The sequence below is a fragment of the Anarhichas minor genome, unplaced genomic scaffold (assembly GCF_050575085.1).
Source record: "Anarhichas minor isolate MPS153535 unplaced genomic scaffold, ASM5057508v1 ptg000074l, whole genome shotgun sequence".
In the NCBI taxonomy this organism is placed as follows: Eukaryota; Metazoa; Chordata; class Actinopteri; order Perciformes; family Anarhichadidae; genus Anarhichas; species Anarhichas minor.
In genome coordinates, this window is record NW_027466520.1 from 8107691 (window position 1) to 8132661 (window position 24971).

The window sequence follows — 24971 nt, forward strand, 5'->3', positions numbered from 1 at the left end:
ATAGTGCTTTATGCAGTTTATTTGTCTTCCTTTTAGACCAAAAAAAGGGTATAAGAAATGTCTGCTAAATATCTTAATTTGGATTTGCAAGTAATGTCACTTTCCTTATTTCCCTCCATGTGAGAGACTTCCTACATGCGCCATAGGTCTTAATACAACCAGCCAACTGTCATCAATCTACCGCTGGTCCACAAACGGCAGCCGCTAATCTCTTTACACTGGTATTGTCACTAAAAGTCGGGTTACTGGGGATGCCTCATGAATAAATTATAGTGGTGTTTCCTTTGATTCGGGGTGACTTTGAGGTGGACAGTTGTCAAATGATCCAGGGGTACATTTGGCAGACATTGAGCCGCAAGAAATCCTTCTGGTCATAACTGAGCTTCAGATGACCGAGTGAGGAAAGTGGATCAGGTGAAATTGAGTTAGGACGAGAGGTAGCCCAAAGGACAAGGGGAGGTCTGCGCGGCGTCGTTTTGCATGCGTAACTTCGGCCCACATCCCATTGGTCGTTATGTGTCGCCCTGCCATCTCAGTCGTTTCAGACAGTGTAGCTATTGATACAACTACAGCTAACCACATCAGCACCACAAGGTTTGTGTCAGATTCCACAATGAGCCTTCTTGTCTGTAGTCTTACTTCTCCTAGTCGCATGAAGAGGCTATTGCTGGGAACCATTGGCATGTAAAATTGAATTTGCACTGGGTGCTAACATTACACTAGTTGGCTGACTGGTTTGCAGATGATTTCAGGTCATCCACAGCTTGACAGAAATAGAGGCTTGAGTTTTGTTCTAGATTTGGGCTGCATCTTTTTGTTTCTGGGAAGCTTTCCCATTTATGTAGGAGGAGTTGGACCCTCGCAGCAGGCAAATGTGTTTTTGTGGGAGAGAGCCTTGTGCGTGAGTGTCTTATGAGTTCCTGCATGTCACCATGTGTTTGTACAGTAGTTTGTGTTGTGTGTGTGTGTGTGTGTGTGTGTGTGTGTGTAATTCACTGTGAGGTTCTGTGCACTCTACCACCCTGCGCTGGAGGGGTGTTTGTCCAAACGGCGCCAATGTTTGCACAGGGCTGTTACGATGGCTGGGCTGGCTGGCCCGGACACTGCTCGTCTGAAACGCAGAACAGACCAAAGTGCTCTTAAAGCTCCGTCTGAAGCCCTGTTTATCACAGGCAGCATCAGGCCGGTGGAAAAAAACGGATAAACATGATTTACCTATAAACTCGTTTGATGTGTTGGTAAGAGAAGACAATTTGTAGGTGTAGTATGTTGTGCAGGGCCATCTGTTTGGCACATCCATGAGGAGCAAGTGTTTGCAGATGTAGGCCTTTTCTGGATATGCGCTTTCTGTGCGTTTGTGAAAGGACTGAAGCCACATGTCAAAAAAATTTGCTGATACTGATTAAAATGTTGATACACTTATCCAGAGTGCCTTCCATTATGAGTCCGACACCATACATGATCACTTATTTTAGGTTTTCTGCTCTTTGGCAATCGGGAGCGGCCCTTTGTGGAAATGAGGGTGAGGGTGGAGGCGCTCAGTGGGGTTTGACACGGCTCAGGTGTCATAGACCTCCCGTTTGTTTTCAGGCCATTAACTCAGGGAAGCGAGCAGTATGAAGTGAAGTGTGGACTGCTGTCCATAAGGCAATGATGGAGTGCTTATTGCTACGGCGTCATGGTTCATCTCACAGCCACAAGCCAATCTTTCACATACATTATTGTTACTGAAAATTACAGTCAATCTCATAATGGTACGTTGGATTTATTGATCAACGTTTGAAATTTATTTAAATGAGTGTGATGTGTCTTTAAACGATGGCATAATATCTACCTACGAGCTCAGGCTTAGCGCTAGTATACATTTTACGCTGGTCCGTGGCATTTAAGCAAAGGATATGCAGACTTTTTTTATGACCAACCATGCCGTTATAAGTGAGTAGGAGGCTGCAAAGTGCTACGATGACTCGGTGGTAATCTGTGATTGGCGACATTGGGGTTAATGTAGCGGAACCCTCTCTCCGCCTCCCGTGCCCCCTAACCCCCTCCGCCCTAGTGTGGTCCCATCCTCCCCACTGGCCCTCTGTCACGCTTGACTCACCAGGGGGTGACTTTTGAGTGACGGGTGGAAGGTGGACCGTGATTGGCCGGCACAGGAGACTGGCCGTGGGTGTTTGAGCGCGGGCAGCCAATGGCGCGGTCTCGGCACAGTTAGCGCAGCAACAGCTCCCCAGTAGAGATAGAGAGTTTCTGTGTGCGAGTGTGTGTTATCTGACACAGAAGGAGAGAGTGAAAAAAACACAAGAAAACTTGGATACGATAAGAAAAGGCCAAACAAAATGAGACTTATGGGATTCTCTGAGGTGAGATCTTTGTTTCTAGAGCTTTGCTTGCGGTTTCTGTGATCAAGTTGTTGTTTTTTTTCAGTTAAGATCAGTGGAGTTGATGTTGAGGGGTTTTGTTTACAGGGCAGAGTATTGAAGGGGTTTAAGTCAGCACGCAACTTTAGTTGGAACTGTTGGGTAAGTTTTCCTTGGTGGACCATCAATGGCTTAAGCACGGAAGAATCTTTTTTGGCTTCTCTGTTTATGGATAAACTGTGTTTCCGTACGATTTGTGAGCAGATGCACACAGTGTCTCTGAAGTAAATATGCTTAAATGGTCCTAGAATGGTTTCTAGGCTTTTCACTGACTGTCTCTCTTAGAATTGAATGCAGTTTTCTATTCTATGACTTTCAAATTCCCCCCTTTATTTCTCTTCTTTTTTTTCCCTTGTTGTAATGTCTCCATGTGTTTTTCTCCTTCTCTCTCTCCATAGTTGACCACGGCTGCGAGAGCTGCCCGAGTGTAAGTGAGTGGCCTGGCTGGACCTCTTCTCCCTCCCTTCATTTCTCCATTAATCCTCCTCCCCGCTACCCACCCGGTCTCTTGTTGTTTCGGGAACCATGCTGATGCAGTGGCTGGCTTGGTTGGCTCTGCTGTCTCTGGACTGGGCTCCAGGCAGCTGGGCCTTCACCACCACCAGGGCTCAGGGCCTGAGGGGTCGCATCCAGAGAGACCGCAGAAACATCCGGCCCAACATTATCCTCATCATAACTGACGACCAGGATGTTGAGTTGGGTAAGGTTGGCACACTTTCTGGTCTTCCTTGAATTCTATAGGCCCTATTCACTTTTCATGGATTTTGGCACTATTATTGCCCTACTTAAAAAAGAAAAGAAATGTTGTTTCCAGGATTTTTTTTCACACTGCCTTAATCAATTTCTTTGTCCTCGAGTACATTTGCATCAGGATGTATGTGGTCTTTCTTCACACATGAAATATTAAATAGAGGCCATAAGCCAGAGCAGAATGGCCATCTGGCCTATTAACTGCTGAATAATAATTTGCCACTCAAGAGAATTCAGTTAGAAAAGATCAGGAGATCTGACTGGACTGGACTTTGTTATATACACAAGTGATTGTCATTTTGCAAAAATAATAACATTTGTCGTTGTGTGTATTGTCACAAGCAGTTTTTTTTCCTTAGTATTAACAATGCATGTAACACAATTAAGACTTCAGTGAATCCGCACTGACCTCCATACTTTGTCCTCCAGGTTCTCTGCAGGTAATGAATAAAACCCGTAAGCTCATGGAAGATGGAGGCACAACCTTCACCAATGCCTTTGTCTCCACACCCATGTGCTGCCCGTCACGGTCCTCCATGTTGACGGGCAAGTACGTCCACAACCACAACACTTACACCAACAATGAGAACTGCTCCTCCCCTTCCTGGCAAGCTCAGCACGAGCCACGCTCATTCGCCGTCTACCTCAACAACACCGGCTACAGGACAGGTTGGTGAAACAAGGACACGCACTTGCATATTTTAACCCTTTTATACACAATGATCACCATTAAGGGCCTGTTGTATGTCCACCAAAGACCTCCTAATGCAGCAGTGCTGGTGATGTTTTCCCATTACTTATTTTGGAAAAGTGGCATTTCTCAGATTCTGATTGGGAACCGTGACCATCTCACTTTTTTTTGCCAATATACTGTCAATCACCACCAGCTCATAGGTCCTCTTAGGCCCTCTTTATTCAACGTGTTTGTCAATGAACATTTTTTACCGTCAGCTAGACTCCACCGCTCTGCCTGGCTGTCTGCTGTGAGAAATGCAAACAAGGTGAGCGTGCCAGATCGCTGTCGTCTCTCACCAGACAGTGTCTGTGTGAGTGATGGGCAGGCGTTGGACGTTTGGACTGGGCAGCTCAGTGGGGTCCTGTGGGGCTGCAGCACGTCCTGCGGTTTTAGAGCTGATGCGTTAGTCCGCAATTAGCCTTCTCGAGGACAGGCTGGCTCCCTGCCCAGCCTGTCCGAGAATGCTGTTCAGTGAAGCCAGCAAAAAGGAGACGAGCTAAAAACGTTATGCGTCACATACACACACACAGATAAAGTCACACAGAGACAAGGAATTTTCACAGGTACAGGTGTAAGCCAGCAATGAAAACATTATTTATGGCCTAAATTTTGGTATTTAAAGAAACCTTCCTTTGTCTCTCTGCAGGCTTCTTCGGCAAATACCTCAATGAGTACAATGGCACCTACATCCCACCTGGGTGGCGCGAATGGGTTGGATTGATCAAAAATTCCCGCTTCTATAATTACACTGTCTGTCGGAATGGTTACAAGGAGAAACATGGTGCCGATTATGCAAAGGTATGTGTTCCTATAATTTCGAAAAAAGGGGACCGTTAACTCATTTATTTTTCCTTTATGGCCTGATATAAAGACTTGACAAATTACAGGTTCCACTCCACTTATAAATACAGACAGTTGAAGCACTTCACTTATCACGGTGTTATGATCTAGGCTGGCAGGAATTTTCATTCAAGAATTAAAGGGAATGACTTGAGCTGGAGTCTCCTCTTTCTGCAGCATCCCTTTATTATGACGTACCTTAACATTTAGACAGCATATTTATGAGAAGCCTGTGATAAATGCCACCCTGCATTTGTTTTTGTCTCACTTTCTGTCTGTCTGCCTTTTCCTCTTATTTTGTCTCACTCTGAAGTTTTACAGAATGATTTTGTGCTATAATGCCACAATAAAAGAAGAGGGAAAACTTCATTTTACAGCTGTGTAACTCTGGAAATGAACACTGTGGTTACAATGTCTTTTTGTAGCTCTGGATGGCATCGGCCATCAATCATCCCCAAATGTTTTTGTAAGAGCTGTCAGTTTGTTTTTCGCAGCTCCATGCCAATATCTTCCCAGGTAGCGTAGTCCTGGGTACATGAAGAATCCATGAGGAGGGTTTACAGTTTGGACATATGTCAAGTTTCAAGATGGCCTACCCAAAAGATGGGCAAGCAAATGTTTGGACTGCTATTCCTCTGCCAAGTTGGACTGAGGTGTAAAGTTACCCACAAGCTGAGGCCAAGGTGTTTACATGACATGGGCTTGGTCAGTAGTTTGTGGTTTAGAACCAAATGGACACACTATTTGCTATTTACTGACAAAAACCATGAACCTGCTACTACTGGGACAACCACAGGTCCTGTTTTTAGATTCACACGGGGTCAGAAGGTTGTGATATTCCAAACAGTCATTGTGATTAAATGAGTCAATTGCCCAGTGATTTCATTCAATGAGGTCCCATTTGATTTTAGGAGGATGAGCCCATTGAGGTTGAGGCCTTTGTCAAAGACAAAGGCCTGTACAAAGACTTTGTACAAAGACAAAGGCCTCTCATCCAGACCTGCATGAGATTTAGTTGAAGAATATGATCCATGCAATATGTTTCTTCAAATTGCATGACAGAAGACAACAGTCATTATGACACAAAGCAATGCAAATTCAAGCCAGATGTGATATGTTGGTGTCAACGGTGCTTGAAAGCTTGTAAATAATAACTCTTCGTGAACAAGTCTCATGACTTCAAAGCCTCAACTCCCTACTGCATTGACAGTCAAACCATCTTGGCTGTTATACAACCTAAAATGTCAGAGTATCAATTTTAATGGGTGAATGTCATTGGGGAAATTAAACCATGTGTGAATGGGTTTGTATTATGTGACACTTAGTACTAATCATCTCCAAAAGGTTCTGGGAAAAGTGATACTTTTCACCTTCCTGACCACTTTGGAGCTGTTGGCCGGTCATTCCCCATGACACATTTGCTTCCTTCTGACCTGCCAGAGCCTTTAGCAGCGGTGGCTCAGATTATGGGGAGCTGGCAACACATAGAAAACAAGGATGGCGATGCTTCGCCATATGCACGCAATCACCAGCCTCCATGGGCATGTGCAGCCGCCAGGCCATTGAAGCTGGCCCGGCTATAAAGCCTATTAATAGAGACAGGATGAATCAGCCAAACCCACTTCTGACATTTCAGGAAAATCACCCTTTACCCTTTCATTCCGAACCCGGCACTCCCTTCCGCATGTGTTATGCCAGACAACTGTGGCAAGCCAAAACTGCAGGTAGAATGGTTAATCTGTTGGAAACTTGGCAAATGATATTGTGATTCTTGTTCAGGGTGTGACCTCCTGTACATTCAAAAAAACAGACTCCAGCGTCTTTTATTCAGCCTGGAATAAAGGTTTTGAGATGTCCGGCCTGTGGGTGGTTTGATGTGACAATATCACAAGTCTAAGCTCTTTATAGTAAGCTACAGTTTAATTCACTCATTTGTCCTCCCTGCCAAATAGATCTGAAAAACAGAGCATTCGGGGACTTTGTGTCCTTCCCATCTCCTGTGTACAAGTCGCTTCTCACTCGAGCTCATTTCCCTGGTAGAGTTTGAGGCTTATAACTGTCGAGGCTATTGTGTCTTATTTGTGTCGTTCCATTATCTCCCAGAGTGAATCCGTGACAAGAAGCAAGAAAACACATGTTGAGTAAAAGGGAGTCAAACGAAGCTGAATAGGAGAGGAGGAAGCTGAAGGAGAAAGGGAATGGATTGCCCAGAGAGGATTAGAGGATGGGAGCTGTCATAACAACATACCATTTGAGAGCGCCAGGCTCCTCTCACCATCAAGTGGTGTCACATTCAATAGTGCGGAGATTCACTGATGAGGCAACAGCCCATATACTGTATACACATGCACAGACTCAAGCACACACTCACACAGGCAAGCTGCCAGCTGTTGACTCGACAAATTGGTAGTGTATTCAATGGCCCCAGTTCATATGCTCAGTGGCCCTTGTCCATTTATTTGAAAATGACTGGATGAGGGAAAGCAGCATGTCGTGGTGATTGGACTGCGAACGAGTTTTATCAAAGCCCATGTTGTTTTGCATTCCCCCCCCCCCCCTATTCCACCTTCTCTGTAGCCTTCTTCTCTAGATGTGATTTTAGCCCTGCAGCACCTAATAAATCCTGTTTATTCTCTCTTTTCCAGGACTATTTCACAGATCTGATCACCAACGACAGCACTAACTTTTTCCGCATGTCTAAGCGCATGTACCCTCACCGCCCTGTGATGATGGTCATCAGTCACGCTGCTCCTCATGGCCCAGAGGACTCGGCTCCACAGTATGCCGAGCACTTCCCAAATGCTTCGCAGCACATGTAAGATGCATTCAGACTCACTTTATCACACGTGCACTCATCATGGTTCCTACATAGCTGCTGCTTTATGGATTTTTTTTTTCTCGTTAACCTTCGATTTGAATTTTCATGATTTGGTCTGTATAACATTACAGTATTCATGCGCCTCAATCACCAGTGATGACAGGTTTTCTTAGAAGCTGCTTGGAGCGACGACTTGGCAAGCGTGAAATCAAAATGATTTATCATCCGAGAATAGCCGGGGCACATACCATGAAGAAGATCACGGATGGCCTTTTTTTTAATGGAGCACATGCCAAGCCCACGTTGGCCTCCAACAACTCTCATTACTGAGTTGAGGCAGAGTTGCAGCACTGTGGGTCTTTCCATGGCAACATGCCCTGCCATCTCTTGGTGGGCCTTCCAAAAAGGCTCCCAGGTTGTCCCACTCCACGGGGTGGGGGGGAGGAGGTTGTTGTAGAGAAGTAGATATAAGTTTCAAGACTGCCATTTCTGCTCAATATTCCTTTTTTCTGTTTTCCAGCACTTTCAGTGTTCCCCACTTCCTCCCTCTCACTTTCAAACCCACTTAACATTCTCCTCTGTCTGTTTGCTCTACCTCTCAGTCGCTCTATCTGTTATATGTCTGTCTGTCTGTCTCTCTCTCTCTGTCTTCTGTCGTTTTCTCATCCCTTGCCGCTCTCCCCCCACCCCTCCCTCTCCTCCTGTGAAATTCGCAAAGCACTTCCTGATCTTGTCCATATCAATCAGTACTTTCTCCCCGCGGGCTCTTGGGATGAGAGGAATGCATTGTGTGCTTGGGAGAACACCCTTTGTGACATTAATAATTTATTTTTAGCTCAAGCCTCTGGGTGAAGGGGGTGGACCTGGGGCCCGGAGGTGACTAAAGGGGTTGCCCCAGTGATTGTGCGCCTGAATATGTGGTGAGGTTACTGTGGCAGCAAACACAGTCGGTATGGGTCGGTGTTTGATTTGGTGTTTGTTGACTACATACTTGCATAACAGATATGGAAAAACGTTTTACTGGCAGATGTTGTGGAGCAAAGTTCTTTGATATATATGATTATGTTTTGAAGTTGTTTGAGTTTGAATTGGTTCAATGGGCTTTGGTAATTCTCTACAAAAGCCATTAAGTCCCTGGTAAGGTCAACCACCAATGGAAATGTGTCTGGTCTGCCACTTTCTGTCTTTCCAGCAGATGTCGTATACCTCTAACCCCTAATGCATATAGTTGGGAAGAGACTGCGTGGCAGTAAAGAAGGAGCTGCTTCATAAATCAAATGAGCATCTGTACTTTTGACAGCAACAATAGCCGGGGAGGGTTTGACGTTAATGTCATTAACATTCCTCACTGAAGGTGTTTTTTACCCCGTCTCTTAGATGTCAGCCAAGCTCCTGACTTATTTTAAACACTATAGATGTAATGCGGTCCCTCAATGGCATGCCTTCTTTATAGCAGGGAGCGTATTGAAGTTATTCTGGTTGTAGCTAGTTGTTTACGGGAATGTCACTAATCCTCATGCGGGATGTGTCTATGTTAGGTTCTGTAAGGTCAGGAGGCATTCTGGGGTGAACAGCGGGCCCTTGGGCTGTAATCCAGGGCTAATACAACAAAACACCGACGTACGTATACGTGACAGGTGGCAGGTGTGACCTCCCCTATGGACTGGCTTCGTTCCATTGACCTCTGCATTCCTGGTTCCCTTGTGCCCAGGGCCCCATACCTTGGTGGCCCATTGCCCAGAGACAGGGCCCTTTGTGGGGCTTATTAGACCGCCTGGCTAGGTGGGTGAAGAGTTCACCCTTCCCACAAAGCAGGCCTGAGGAGACGAGGGCAGAAGGCGGCTCACTCAATCAGAGCAAAGCAGCTCCCAGCAGGTCTTCATTAAGTATCTAAGTCTTGATACTTGTCCAGCTGCTTATTCAGCGGTAGAACCCGTTCGTTTGTAGTTTAATTTGAGTGAATTTCGACAGTAATTAATTGTTGTCGTCACATTATATGCCAACACTACTGACGACAAATATGACTATGAATTCTGGGGATGACTATATTATGCTTACAGTATGTTATTCATATACTATTTTGCTTTGAACTGCAGAAACCTTGCAGGCAGAAAGTCAACTTCATACATTAGTCTACCATTTATCTCTCTCCTTTACTCTACAGCTAATACCGCAGACAGGTGAACAGCTTCTCTCAGTTCTAACTCTCCACAAACAAGACTGCCTCTGCCTCCCTCTTGCTCTTTATCCATGCTTGTTATTCCCCATTTCAAATGACCATGTCTTATTGAGTTTTTGGTCCAGAAGTTGTTGCAAACTTGACTTTGGGGCCTATTATTTTCTCAAGCAAGTGCCAACCCTCAAATGACTTGTCTGTGCCAAGAGTGCAGCGGAGCGGGGAGACTCTCGTCTCTGTGTGAGGGGAGAGATGGTCGGAGAGAGGTGTGGAAAAACAGCTAAGGTGCTGGCTGCTCAGTATTAAGACATTTCCTTCAACAAACAGAGGCGCTATTGATGCGTGTCAAACACACTGGACAATTGCGGCACCTGTTACCGAGCAGTAGTTTGTGAGAAGTACCAGACAGGTGTTTCTTGGCATCTTAAATGGAGTCCTCATAGATGTTGCGTGCTCTGATAACTCACCATGACTATTTTCTTACTTCTATGAGACTTCATCAGGTACACGGTGTACATGCATGTTCTCAATCCCAAATGCCTCACGTCTCCCTCCTTTGTGTGTCCTCCTACTAGCACCCCCAGCTACAACTATGCCCCAAATATGGACAAACACTGGATCATGCAGTACACAGGCCCCATGAGACCCATCCACATGGAGTTCACCAACTTCCTTCATCGGAAGAGGCTGCAGACACTCATGTCTGTCGATGACTCAGTGCAGAAGGTAAGTGTAGTTATTGATGGACTTTTTTCCTATTTCTTCCTCTGAGGCATTTTCTCTAAATGTCTGTATCTTCTTATCGTCACTCACTTTACTCCTTAGGTGTTTGACATGCTAGAGGAAACTGGAGAGCTGGACAACACTTACATCATCTATACAGCAGACCATGGCTACCACATTGGTCAGTTTGGATTAATCAAGGGCAAGTCGATGCCTTATGACTTTGACATCCGCGTGCCGTTCTTTCTGAGAGGACCCAACATAGAGTCGGGGGCCGTGTAAGTCCAACTAAAATCATTATCAGAGTTTCTTAGCTTGCAAATTACATCGTCTCAGAAATGAACTGTGCTGGGTGTGTCTTTTTTTTTCCTCAGTGTTTGTTCGCGTTCCTTGGTTTTGTCATCTATCATCACTGTATCTATTTCAGAAGATTAACTAAACTTTATGTGCATGTATTTCTTCAGAAACCCTCATCTGGTGCTGAACATTGACCTAGCCCCCACCATTCTCCACATTGCTGGGCTGGACACGCCTCCAGACATGGATGGAAAGTCCATCCTTAAGCTGTTGGAACAGGAAAAGACTGGCAATAGGTCTGTATGGATCCATCATGCCATGCTGTAATAGATATCATGTACAGTAATTGCATGGTGTGCATGACATGTGCAACAGTCCTATTCGTTTGCCATTATTGAGAAAATGCAAATTTCCATAGCAAAAATAATTGCTTTTGCTCCAGCTGAGCTCAAAGTGGGTTCGGGGGCAATTTGGTGGATTTTCCTTGGCTGCAGGACTTTGGCTCGGATTTACTGAGGTTATTCTTCCGAGTAGAATTTGTTTGCAAGTTGAATCATTTGTTTCCCAGCAAACCGTACAAACAGTGTCCAATATGAATAAACCATAAAAAAGGCACAATCATGCTATTGTTAATATATCTGCACTGTTAAAGAAAAAATATAGACATAAACATTTCCAGGGCCACATAATCAAGTTAATGCTCAAATAGCATTTAGACTGTTCCCTTGAACCCACAAGGTCTTGAGCTCACTATGATCAATCATAATATTGGCTTGCTGCATGCCTGACATACTGCAACTGATGGTGAGTGCAAAGGCCATATGAATTTTATAAACTTTGTGCGCTTTGTTTTCCCAGATTCAAACCCAACCGGAAACCCAAAGTCTGGAGGGACACATTCCTGGTGGAGCGAGGGTAAACTGGGGTTTTTTATTCCCTTTCCACACCACAGGCACATCCATGTCATTGCAGAGCATTGTGTGTCACACAAAACCTGACCAAACATTTCAATGAACCCGAAATGTGCAAAAGGCTCAACGACGTTCCCTAGTCCAGCAACACAGCCATTTTCCCCCAGTTAGTTGTCTTCTGACAGACATTTCCTGACCACAGTCGGCTTGGAAGGCAGTGGCGGTGGATGAGGTTGAAATATTCCAAGTTGTTTGGTAAAGCGATAAGCGGCTGGCAAATTATGACAGTTCACGCAAGAGGCGCCGACACATGTGTAACCAGGTCATTTGAGTCTTTGTCTTTTAAAGGGGACCTTGCATGTTTTAAGCGCATGACCGGGGGCCCTAAATCTGACTTAGCCTGCTGTTCGTGCACTGGCAGAGACGGACGGAAGATAGCTAGGCACACGCAAAAATAAACAAAGACTAGCCAGGCTCAGGATGATGTTACCTGAGGAATGGCTGGAAGGCTCACACTCAATCCACTCGCAGGACATGTCACCAGCTCCCCACGGTGAGGAATGCAGCAGCCACGCTATAGCCAACGCTCGACTGTTTTCTTTGTAGCGCACGCAATCGTTTAGAGCACATGCTCTCTCGCAAACCCTGTCAGTTCTTTATTTAACCTCGCCTCTGCTGCCCGATACGTGCTGCAGAAAGTTTTACCTCCAATCTGACAGCCCGCTTTTGTTCACTTAACATGTTAAACTGTGGTAATGCCAAGGGTTCACTGACAGACACCTGACAGCTTGGAAAGAAAGAATCCCATCAAGACGTTGCATGATACAGGTGCCCAAGATGAAAAGGTTCAAATTAAATAAATAAGAGGGCGGAAAGACATGGGTAGGAAAAGCACTGGGAGAGAACAGTAACACTGGTTGAGGCCAGATTTTACTGGCGGCATGTGTAATGATACTGTATATTACGGCATGTCACGTTCTCCCATACAGCTGCTGTTTTTCCCCCACAATCATTTCCTCACAATTCCTCCCCCCCCCCCCCCCCCCAAAACCCTGTCATCTCCTTTCCACTAATTTGCTCATTTGCCAACATCTGCAGACACGCATCCAAGAGTACAAAAGAAGCACTCGTTAGCTGTGCCGCTGTGCATACAGATCAGTCTCCTGCTGGCGCATGTTTTCGTGACAGAAGAACTAGTTGTTCTATGGACCGCTGTGTATGAAATGAAAAGAGTGTCACCTTTGACATGTGGGGGCTTTAGCTCTTTTAATCCATTCCTCCATTAATCCACACTGTTTATAAAGGCTGCCAGCTTGTGCGCCTTGTCTCTAAATACTGAGATTAGCCTCCACGGACCTTTCGCTCTGTTACTCAAGCACTGATGTAGCAGCACACACACACACGGAGTAGCTAATGTTTCTGGTACAGTTCTCTCACTGCTCGATGATTTAATATCCTCACATGACCTTACAGTACCGTTCCTCTGAACCAGGGAATTGCTGACAGACAGCTGGGGCTGACTATGTTGTTTGAGAATCTAATAATCTGCATAATGCAGCCGTCAGGGAGTGACATCGACAACAACTGTTAGCTCTTTAATCACCCTTGGCTGAAAGGGGTTGAGACTACAGCCAAGCCAGTGTGTGAACGTTGGCCGTTTTCCCCCTGGAACAGAGCGCTAGACAGGATTGTACAAGACAACGGCCCTAGTCTTGCAGGGCACAGGTTGTTCTGTGAGTCGATGTCGCCGTCATTCTGTCTGTGGGTCGCAGGGTATAGCCAGGCCATGTTGGCAGATAGTTGGGGGTTAGGGGAGGTTGGCATGGCCTCAGCAGAGACTCAGCCAGGCCTTGTGGTAGTAGCAGAGGAGAAAGGGGGGGGGGGGGGCAGTGCAGTTGAACGGTCGAACAGCTTGGCCTGGAGCTGAGCACTGGTGTGAGGCTGAGCAGCGCTACATGCCCAGACCCTCTGGCACACAAAGATGCTTCATAACGTGTCCATTCAGTGGCCGTGACCATGAGAAGCACACAGTGACAGAAAGTAACACAACAGGAAACAGTGACTTAAACCTTCAGCTCAGTTCAGTAATACTTTCATAATTTAATAGTATATTGACTCGCTGAATAAGTCTCTGTTGATGCTGATGCAGTTGTGTTTACTTGGTGTGTTGTGCAGAAAGATCCTGAGGAAGAAGGAAGACTCAGTGACCACTCAGCACACCAACAGCCTGCCCAAGTACAAGAAGGTCAAAGAGACTTGCCAGCAGGCCGAATTCCAGACACCCTGCGAACAGCCTGGACAGGTAAAACAAACACACCCATGTGCAAATGAAATGAGCCCCTGATACCCACCAAGGAAAGTTCTTTTCTGTAACTGTAATGAGTACCACTCTTGCTGTGGCCTCCAAGTAGCCCGTTGAGCTGTTCCACAGAGCCAAAAAGTGAAATAGCCATTTAAAGTGCATCAGTTGGTTGATAATTGGATCCTTTTGCACAGTTTTGTTAATGTGTTGGTACTTTCCCCTTTCATCTGTGCCCATTAAACAGCCAAGTGGTACAGTATGTGGCCTTGGAGCGCACAGACCAGAACAATACAAATTGTTACAAGTTTTAAGTTAGCGTTAAATGACAGGCAGGGTTTCTGAGGGGCTGACTAATGCAGTCCAGATCCCAGTTTATGGTCACATAAGTGTGTGTATGAAGCAATCAGTTAGAAAGACAGTGATGGAGCAATTCCAGCGGAGCTCAGCAGTGTGTTGTGCGATTGCACGCGAGGCTTGTGAATACAGTTACATGTATGTGTGTCTGCACCTGTAATAGTGCACACAGCATTTGTCTTCTTGCAGCAGTAACCATTTACAGCGTACGTCATAATATGTTGCTGCATAGCATGCAGGATACGGTTTGGTCCTAAGTGGCCCGTCTGGCATGATTTAACATGACCTCCCAGTGAGCGGCCTGAAAGCCTGCGGTGTTTGTCTTACAAAATTACAGGGGAGATGTTACTCACAAACAGCCGGCAAGTGCTTCATCGCTCGTCTTCATTTTGTTCTTATCTCTCTTTTTTCCAGCTGGTGTTCTGCATTTTACAGTTTATCTCCCTGTTGCAGTTTAAAAAGTCAAACTGGAGCATTGGGGTCTTCAACAAGGACATTAAACCTCTTAAACCCCATTTAGGTTAGAATGAGAGAAGTTTTTTTTTTTTTTGAAGTCTTGGAAGTTGCTGCCTTTTGAATATGACAGCAGAGCAAAGCCTCTGTAGTGTTTCCTTTAGAATCATTTAAGTTATAACGGTATAGGTTTGTTATGGGCACACCAGATTTACTCACGAGGGACAGAGACAAATCTCTGTTACTGTATAGTTTTGGGGGTGCATACTTTGGGTCTTCCACTATCTGCTCATGTTTCAGCTTGCACGGTCAACCATGTCTGCTCCTAACTAACCACTCCCCATCCTCCGCGTTTCTCATCCATCTTTGCTGTCCTCTCTCTCTCTCTCTCTCTCTCGTTTTGTCTAATGCTGATATAACAGCTCTGTTTAGCAAGCTATTCGTCACCATGTGAGCCTTCCAGAAGAAACCTGAGCTGCCTCATGGCCCTTTGTTTGGCCCTTCGTTCCCACACTCACCACCGATCATCAGCCCTGCGCTCTACAAATGTGTCTCATCCATTTATACAAGACCTCACCAGCGACACTACTCAGTCACAGCTTTCTTTTCCGAGTGGGAATACATGTTGGGGAGGACAGAAGATGTAGGCAAGTGCGTGGACATGTATTTATACAATTACGCTGGTGACGCACTTGGCACAGACGTACCCCGTGTGAGAGTGATAGGGGTTTCCTCTTTATTTTCTAGACACCAGACAGCCACAATTCATCTCACACGGTCGTTTTGGTTTATCTTTCCTGTTGCTTTTGGATGCCATTCCTTCCCACAGGCTGCGATTTTCCTGATATATCTCACATAAGTATGTGTTCCTCGAGGAGTTTCTGAGATTGAGACAGAGGCTTTTGTCTGAGATTGAGCTTTTCACTTATTATTGGCTCTGCGTGACAATCTGCTCATTGTTAAAGAAACATGGACATTTCCAAAAAGGGATACAGCTCAAGGACACTTCAAATTTACACAAAGAAATGAAGTTAGCAGAGAGACTATTGTTTCTCCCTGTTTATTTCTGCTGTGGTTGTCGTTGTGCAGAAATGGCATTGTGTGGAGGAGATCACAGGGAAATGGAGGATACAGAAGTGCAAAGGCGGTTCCAAAGAAGGCTCCAGGAAGAGGGCCCGCAGCCTGAAGCCCCGCAGCAGTTATGACAACAGAGAAAGGGGCTGTGACTGTGGGGAAACGCTCCTCAACCCCTCCAGATCGGACCGCCGTTCCCACCGCCAGTTATCTGGCTCATCAGGCCATCGTGAGTATACGTGAATCTTTTTTTTAATTTTTTAATTTTTTTTACTTATAACATTGTATGATGTCTGTCTATCGAAAGGAAATCTGCATCGGCTCAAGCCTTGACCTCCTGCTACTAATTATTTACACTCTTAAGGGGAGACATGTGTGTGGAAAAAGCAAACATCCTGCAACAAGTCCTGCAATTTGTTCTGTGGATGTTGCCTTGAGTGTGTGCGGGGTTGGGATTGTGGTTTTGAATGGTTTGATGCCCTCTAGTGTTGCTTAGAAAAGGTGCAACTGATGTGTGAACACCGAGAAGCTTTTAAGATATAAGATGAGTTGAACATTGGGGGTTTGATACATCAGGAACACTGAAATAAGGAGTTAATGACTGAAATTGGTACATAAAAGCATTGCTTGACTCAAGTTTTTTATCACTTTTGTAGGTTTTCGTCCTCGTTTTGTCCACACCCGGCAGACCAGGTCCCTGTCTGTGGAGTTCGAAGGTCAGATATACGACATCGACCTTCAAGCAGATGATCAGTCTGCAGTCCGCCGCCGTGTCATCTCAAAGCGCCACTACAACCCAGAAGACCCCGAGTTTCACTTGGGGTCAGATGACCGTTCGGAGGAAATGCTGGCGGATGATACCAATGCTGTGGGATACCCAAACTCTGTGAAAGTCACCCACAAGTAAGAAGGCAGCTTCCCTTCAGTATCTCAGCGATGGCTTCACATGCAGATACACTTTGTATGTCTTTCAAAAGAGCAGCGTGTGACAGGTTCCTCTGCATCTGTTCCAGGTGTTATATCTTGATGAATGACAGTGTTCATTGTGAAAGAGAAATCTACCAGTCCTCTAGAGCCTGGAAAGACCACAAGAGCTATGTGGACCAGGAGGTGAGTGTACAAAGCTCAGAATCTCAGACCATACGCCTGACACACACACACACACACACACACACACACACACACACACACACACACACACCTTCTCCAGGTTACTAATGTTGTCAGTGGTCAAGGATTTGTCTTAATAGTTGAATATAATTGATAGTATTTGTTGCATATTTAATTCCAGATTGAAGCACTTCAAGACAAAATCAAAAACCTCCGTGAAGTAAGAGGCCACCTGAAGAGGACGCGACCAGATGAGTGCGACTGTGGGAAGAAGAGGTTCGTCGTTTACATTTTCACCTCAAAAATACGTTTCTCTCTCTCTCATGTTATTTCCAAACAGAATGCAAGTTATCGTGACATGTTTGAGGCCTGATGCAAACCCCTATTGGAGTCCTTAGTCTCTGTTTCTGTTCATAAAAAACAGCTATTTTAGCAAAGGAGACAGAAACAAGGCAGAGAGATTGAAGAGCAGGAATGGTCAACTCCATCCGTTTAAGTGAGTTTCCCCTTTAATTATGGGTTTGCCGCATTTAGATTCACCCCTTTCCTTGTTAATGAATACTGACCATGATTTGCATCCGATCAAGTGTGAAAAGATTGTATGTTATGATGCCTAACTGTACATTCTTGCTGAATGTCTGCATGGTCACTGCATGTCAGCTAAACCTTAAAGCTCACATTCATTTAGATGACTTTGTAGATCCCGGATGACCAGCCCAGCATGTGTGTGTTTTAGATGTGTACTGTTGATGTTTGTCTAGAAATGTTCTTTGTTTGGTCCCTGAATGGAGTTTAAATGACAATGCAGATGCATGGCCAGGGATTTTGTTTTTGTGTGTGTGTGTGTGTGTGTGTGTCTGGAAGTGATTTGAGTGTATGGAAAGACAGTGACTCAGAATGACTCAACAGAGGGGGGGAAATCAGTCGATCCCTCAAACACGGTGATCAACTTGCACCAGGAAACATTGGAAACAGATTCTGCCGATACAAAGCAGCTGTTTTCTCGCTGTGCCTGTTCTGTGTTCAGGCCGGGAGGAAGAGGGGACAGTGGCTAGAATGTCATGCCAGAGAAAATTGGACCTAGTGAGAGCTTAAACATGAAAGTAAACAGGCTGTCATCTTCTGGCATCGGCGAGGCCTTCTGGAAGTCCCCTCCGGAATCCTCCACCACTGCGGTTACTGGCATTAGAGAGGGGCAGGGGGCTGATGTCATCTTTTGCCTCAACGCTGTTTTGTAATTCTCTCACGTTTCTACTCACAGGGAGCCAGCGCACGAACTAGACGGGAAGGCCCAGTTGTACAACGAGATCCGCAGAAGAAAGAAGGAAAGGAAGGAGAAGAAACGGCAGAGGAAAGGAGACGACTGCAGCCTGCCCGGCCTCACTTGCTTCACACATAACAATGACCACTGGCAGACTGCTCCTTTCTGGACGTGTATGTACATCGACTTCAAGCTCCTTTGACAATGAATAATTTCTAATGCCTGTTAAGATATTTGTTAGTTGTTGAGGTGGAATTGAGTGCAATTACAATGAATCTTGATTCCTGTCTAGTGGGGGGATTCTGCGCGTGCACCAGCTCCAACAACAACACCTACTGGTGCTTGAGAACCATCAACGAGACCCACAACACGCTGTTCTGCGAGTTCTCCACTGGCTTCCTGGAGTACTTTGATCTCAACAGTGACCCCTACCAGGTGGGTGAACAGCTGCTTCCAGGCATGCAGCTATGAAGCCTTTCCAGTGGCACCTGCTTTCAAAAAAACTGTAATCTCGGAAGTTTAGAAACATGCAATTTACATCCGGCCCTTTGTTGGAGATGGCTAAAAATGCAAATGTAACACCATGACACTAAAACAACATTATTTGTGTGATTGTTATTAAACTTCTGTGTGTGTTGTGCCTGTGCAGCTGACCAACGCGGTGTACACGGTGGATCGGGACGTGCTGAACTCTCTCCATGCCCAGCTGATGGAGATGAGGAGCTGTCAGGGTTATAAGCAGTGTAACCCTCGCCCAAAAGGCCAGGACACAGGTGAAGATGCTGACTTTCTGCACGTGTATTGATCCCTAGTTAGCTGTCCAAAAAAAATGTGTGGACATGTTGTGCCAACAATGACTGAAACAGATTTCACACACAGAATAATTGAACCAGTTAAAGTCTCGACCAGATTATTAAATTCAAATGAGTTAAATGAACACTTGAATTAGCGATATGAATGTATGGAAGTCTAGTCTTCTGCCGTGTTTCCAGTCTGTTTCAGTCTCAGTGGTGTGTGTATTTGCATATATCTGCATGCTGCATGTGTTGATGACCCTCCTCACTGATGTATGCTGGGATTCCAGGAGGGAGGTCAAGGAATCTTCACAGTGTGTCTTTTGTGTTCAAAGTTCTCTTCATAAGGACACACACTAAGACCTCTCTCTCTCAGCCCAGGACCTTCCACTCTTCCCCCACTTACTGTACAAATACTGAGTTTTGAATGAGAGTATTTTTCAATAAACTTGGGCCATGACGTCCTGGCCATCCTCCCCGTTGTGACTCACTGAGTGTTAGAGATATTATTTGGAGGGCGCTGTCATCAAGGCAGTTGAGGCTGTCATTTCATTTTGGGCCCGTTCATGCATCACTGCCATAATCAGCCACAATGTAGTTTGTTTTTTTTTTTCTCCTTACGACCACCAAACGACCCAAGCGTCCTTACTGAGCAAACATCCCAGCAAACGGAGGTGGTTAATAAGTAATGCAGTGATGACGGAAGCCTGTATGGCAGAGCCGTAGCGCGTTCGTGTGTGGCATGAACTGGCTGCGTTGTTTATGTCCTGAGGATAAAAAAACTCAATGTCTGTAATTACCAGCTGGAGAGTGGGGAGCACTGGAGCGGCCAAGCTGCTCTGAGAAAACTGATTGTGTTTCAGCGCTGGCAACGGTGGACTTGTCAAAGCCGTGCCAGCACACGTCACATAGCAGCCTAAAATCTCTTACTTTTACTGGCTGCCCTTGCTCGGCTGTGATGCCAGCTCCCTGAACCAATGAAATTGCTTGTTGTGGCTCCACCAAAAGTGATGTTTTTGTTGGAAGAATAGGATTATTAAACTATTACTATCTGGTGAAATGGATCTCACGTTTACTTGCATCTATTTGCGGAGTGTGACTTCACCATCGTGACCACCTGACTGGATAACCTTGTGTGTTTTGCTTTGAAGGGGAAACCCCCGTTGAACTCTACACCTCACAAAACACTGAACAATCATCATCTCCATCCAGCCCAATCGTATGACCTTTCAAACTTTTCCTCCCAGTTTTTCCTTCTATTCAAATCCAAAATCTCTTTCCTCGTCATTCCTCCCTCCTGATTCTGATCCGTCGGATAATTGCATTTCTCCGTAGGGAGTCGCAGCTGTGCATGAAGACCTCTTCAGTGTGAATGACCTATTTATTTCCCTCCCGTATCTCCCTGATTCAGAGCATTAACAATCGATTGCTTTTATTTTTCCGATCAGGAGGTAAAGATGGAGGAAGCTATGAGCCACACAGGTATCCACCAATTTTTGTTTCTCTTCAGTGGCTTCTTCTTTAACACCTGCATGGGCCGAATTGCCTCATTCCCACTAATCCATCCATCCACGGAGCTGCTGGCGCTTAATCTGTGGCTGCATGCTGGGGACACGCTTTATTTATTTTTTTATCCTCATTAAAGCACATTCATTTGTTGTCACCTCTGTGCAAACAATCTGCCTTCGCTTTTATCTGCTGCGTAAAATCAGTCTGAACATATTACAGATACTACATATTACATATTACAGTTACACCCCCCCCCCCCCCCCCCCCCCCCACACCCCAAAAAAGAATTAGGAGGTCACAGAGGTGCTGAATATGAGCTTCTACTTGAGACCCAAGCATCAAGTGCACGTGGATGACAATGCATGATACTGTATCATCCCACCTCATGCATCACATTCTACATGAAAGCTTAAAGGAGTAGTGAGACATTTTGGCCAAAAAGATCAACACTACTCTCGTATCTGCACGCTAAATATGGAGCTTTAGTCCACAGCTGGTTAGTTTAGCAGATTATCAAACGCCAATTAATTAACTTTTTACAAAAAAAACTGTATAATTTGCAGTTTTACAGCGGAGTGGGCTAGCCATTTCCCCCTGCTTCCAGTCTGTATGCTAAGCTAAGCTAACTGTCTCCTGGTCTCAGGAGGTAGATCGGCTGTTCGATCCCTGGCTGTCGGTGTGTGTGTGTGTGTGTGTGTGTGTGTGTGTGTGTGTGTGCATTAGATCAAATCCTGATGAGCAGTTTGGCCTCTGCCATCAGTTCTATGAATGTGTGTGTGAATGGGGTAAAAGTTGGGTAGGGTAAAGCGCTTTAAGTGGTCGAAAAGACTAAAACGTTGTTTAAATCTATTTATTAACCATCTAATTCTCGGAAAAAAAATCCAAAAAATGTCGGACTATTCCTTTAATATCACCCTCCATGTCATTTCAGCCACAAATAAACCGTCATCCCATTAGTGTTGCAGTGTAGCATGCCATTCAGATGCCTCTCATATTCACTCATCAGCTCGTGGTAGAGTGGACACTTGAGTTGCTGTGACCTCTCTGTCCTCCCACTGATCTCTGTTTGTGTGATACCTGCTTACCAGGCAACAGCAGCATCCAAAGTGGTCAAAGAGGAGACCAAGCCTCCCCTTCCTGTGAGTCCCTGAGCCTCTATGTCCAACCATCTTCATCCTCCCGCTGCAGTAGCTACAATGAGTCTGATCGCACGAGGAAAGCCAACCTAAAGTGGCACTGATGCTTCTTTTCCTCAGCTTTTACTTGCAGACATCAAACTGAGCCTTTTTTCCTGCAATTTTCTTTTATTTGTGTCTTTTTCTGATATTCTTTTGAATTCCATTATGATTTTGTGTGGGCTTACACCATTCAGCAGCAAGCTCCTTTTCTCGTTGTTTCCTGAGCATCTTCTTTTGTTGATCACCTTTTCTGAGTCCTCTGCTGTTAAATTATTTTATTTCAGGTTGCCTGACTTTGCATTTCAATCCAGTGCAGACCTTTCATTAACTACGCCATTCCATTTTTTTCTTTCATGTGCAGATCATTATGTTAGTCTATTATGTATCATTTAATATTTTTCATTTCAGTCTGTCTCTCTTATGTGAATTTCTAAGGCCGCATGTGTTTGCACTACTCGTGGCTTGAGCTTAGTGTGGGTGCCGTGTTTGTCTAATGCTGCTTTGCAGTTAGTGTGTGTGTGTGTGTGTGTTGCTTGGGGCCTCGACCCCTATGCAACTGGCTGCTGTAGAGAGAGCCGGAGGCTGGGCATTACTGCATGGTGTCTGACTCCTTCTTCTTTCTGCAGCAGATTCTCACCGTCTTCTGTTTCTTTCTGTTTGGCAGCACACAGCCAATGTGGGACGGACGACAGGGTTAAGCTGCCCAACTTGACAGACGAGGAGGTGAACTGGCAGGGACTGGAGGATCTGTATAGCATGAACGAAAGCCTTTATGAATGTAGGCCTGACTACAGCCCCGGCCCAGACAACTGGGTCAACTTCCAGAAGGATATAGATAATATGTTTGCACTGCGACACGTTTTTAACAAATTCAACCGAACCCATGACGACTCCACCCTGCCAGAGCTGGGCTCCGGGGCCGGGGGTGGAGGCTTTGAAGAGGGCAGCGGGGAGCAGTTGGCCTCAGCCGGCGACGTCTGGCCGTTCCCGGCCACAGAGGCTCGCCACACCACCCCCGCCCCCAGCAAAACGCCGTCACCACCACCCACACCCAGGCAACTGGAACCTGTTGTCAACGACCTTCCCGAGAGGCCTGCGATGTCATCACCATCGGGTCCAAGAAGAGACGGGGTTATCTTCCAGAGCGACATGTGGGCACCGCAGCTGGAGGAGCTAGAAGGGGAGATGTTTAGCGGGAACGGAGTGACGGAGCTGGAGACTCGACACGACAACCTGCTGAGTACTCACAACAGCCTGCAGGCCCAGCTGGAGCCCGGCCTGGGCCTCGGAGAAGAGGACATTTTCCAGGCCCAGGGCTACCTCCCTTTCTCCCCGCAGACGTTGAGGCCCAAGGTGCAGGCCAGCACCACCCGGAGCCCCCCCACCACACAGACTAGTGTCGGGTTGGTAGTGCAGGTGCTGCCTCAGTCCACGCTGCCCCTCACCTTGGACTACGAGGGCAGCGGTTCTCTGCCTCAACCCTCCAATCAGACCCTCTGAGGCCGACGCATGCGCTGATTCAGCATACAGACAGTTATTGGGAGATGAGCTTGCCGAGAGCAACGGCAAGTGATGCCACCTCAGTCAGTCGGAGTTGTATGAGTATTAAAGTTATTGTTTATTTTTTTACAGGTGCCTACTAGTAAACAGTGTTATGTTTATGTTTTTGTTTTTTCAAATATATATAATTAGAAAAAAGAAAAAGCCTTAATGCAGCTAAACGTAAGTGTCGGGATTAAAAGTGATTAATTCCGCATTGATAACACCATTGATGTTTTTAATGTTTTTATGAAAAACAAGTGCGAGTGGTGAAACCATTTCAACATCAGTCGGCTTTAGAGTCTATGCATCATAAACCTGCCCAGTCACCGGACGCTTCATCAGTACAGTACTCTCTCTATATTCATAAAAAGGTTCAAATGTACATTTCAACTTTTCCACGTGATGACCCTGTTTGCGGATATGAAGTCTGTGTCCATGTGTAAAATTAAATTTTATAAAAAGATTATTTCCTACCAACTAGTTTTTTTTTTTAAACTAAGACGAGAACTGGATTGTCACTTGTGAAAAAGTTCCAGAATCAACATCTGTTTTACAAATGACTTTTAAAAAAAAGTATTTTTAATATTGCCGAATGACAACATTCTTTGCATTTGTTTCACCTCTCTGTCATAGAGCATTAATAGTATCAGAAGGTTTAGACAATAGGACAGTTAACAGTAAGTAAAGTACTGACAGCTCGAGCTTATTAACTGATTAGTTGCACGAGTTCCGAGTTGCGTTTGTCACAGAATCTTATTTTCAGTAAAGTTATTACAAATCGCAAGCAAATGCTGACACAATCACCAAGGATTAGAACATGTTTGTTTTTAATGGAGATGTCACCAATGCCTCATGTGCTGTATGATGTGGAGCTTCTGATAATCCGACAGTAAAGCGCTGCACATGGCCAATTCATTTTGAATGTAACTGCGTAGTCTCTAAGAACCGGTTATAGGACAGCACACTGTGTTCTATGACGGTAAAATACTCTGCAGACGTTGCATAAAGTAGTCCCATGTTTAACCTTTATGCCTGTAGTTCATCTGTACCTTCTGGGTAGAATACGGTTCCGCAAAAAACCCAACGCTGTCCTTTTCTTTCTTGGCAGCGTGTATGTGTGTGTACAAAGTGTTAGAACAACTCTGGTTTCAGGAAAGCCACGAAGCTGTTAAATAAACCCTTTCAACCTTCCCTGTGACGTTTCCGTTGTAAGTTTTTGCCGCACCCCATATACACGACGCTCTGCAACAATTCATCCATCCGAGTCCATTTTTATCTTTTTTTTTTTTTAATGACAAATATCAAGTATTCAAGGCATTTGTAAACCAAGAGTTGACAAACATCAATCAGACCTCTGCTCCCGAGGAACAAAAGCCATCAGAGCTCGACTTTCAGAATACAGCTTCTACAGTCAACCCCAAGTCATCTGTGTCAGTAGTAGTCCAGGCATGTGAACAGCAGGACACGGAAGTAGTAGGTGTCCAGTAACAGTAGTGTCCAATAATGATCCTTTACCCTCCTCTGTACAGCACTGTTCTAGCAGGGAAGTCTAGATAAAAGCTTCAATCTAAATTTTTAACATTTTTATTCAAACATGTTCATTTAGTATTTTATCAGAACAGTATTTCTCAACCCTTCCCGTGTGAATAATACTGTTCAGGCACGAGACAAATCCTCTGTTTTGTAGCTGTGTCATTTACAACCCTTTTTTCATTTTAAGCTA

General features: G+C 45.3%; 1 protein-coding gene across 1 annotated transcript; it reads left to right on the forward strand.

Annotated features, from left to right (window-relative positions):
- Nucleotides 1–2748: 2748 nt before the first annotated feature.
- Nucleotides 2749–23292, forward strand: sulf1 (sulfatase 1). The gene is made up of 18 exons (XM_076080464.1): nt 2749–3120; nt 3600–3839; nt 4553–4704; nt 7392–7561; nt 10316–10466; nt 10566–10741; nt 10928–11056; nt 11619–11675; nt 13847–13973; nt 15870–16083; nt 16511–16757; nt 16868–16964; nt 17146–17240; nt 17389–17460; nt 18226–18398; nt 18518–18660; nt 18875–18998; nt 22371–23292. The coding sequence occupies exons 1-18, from the start codon at nt 2946–2948 to the stop codon at nt 23204–23206; spliced, it is 3378 nt and encodes a 1125-aa protein (XP_075936579.1). The 5' UTR covers nt 2749–2945; the 3' UTR covers nt 23207–23292.
- Nucleotides 23293–24971: the final 1679 nt, after the last annotated feature.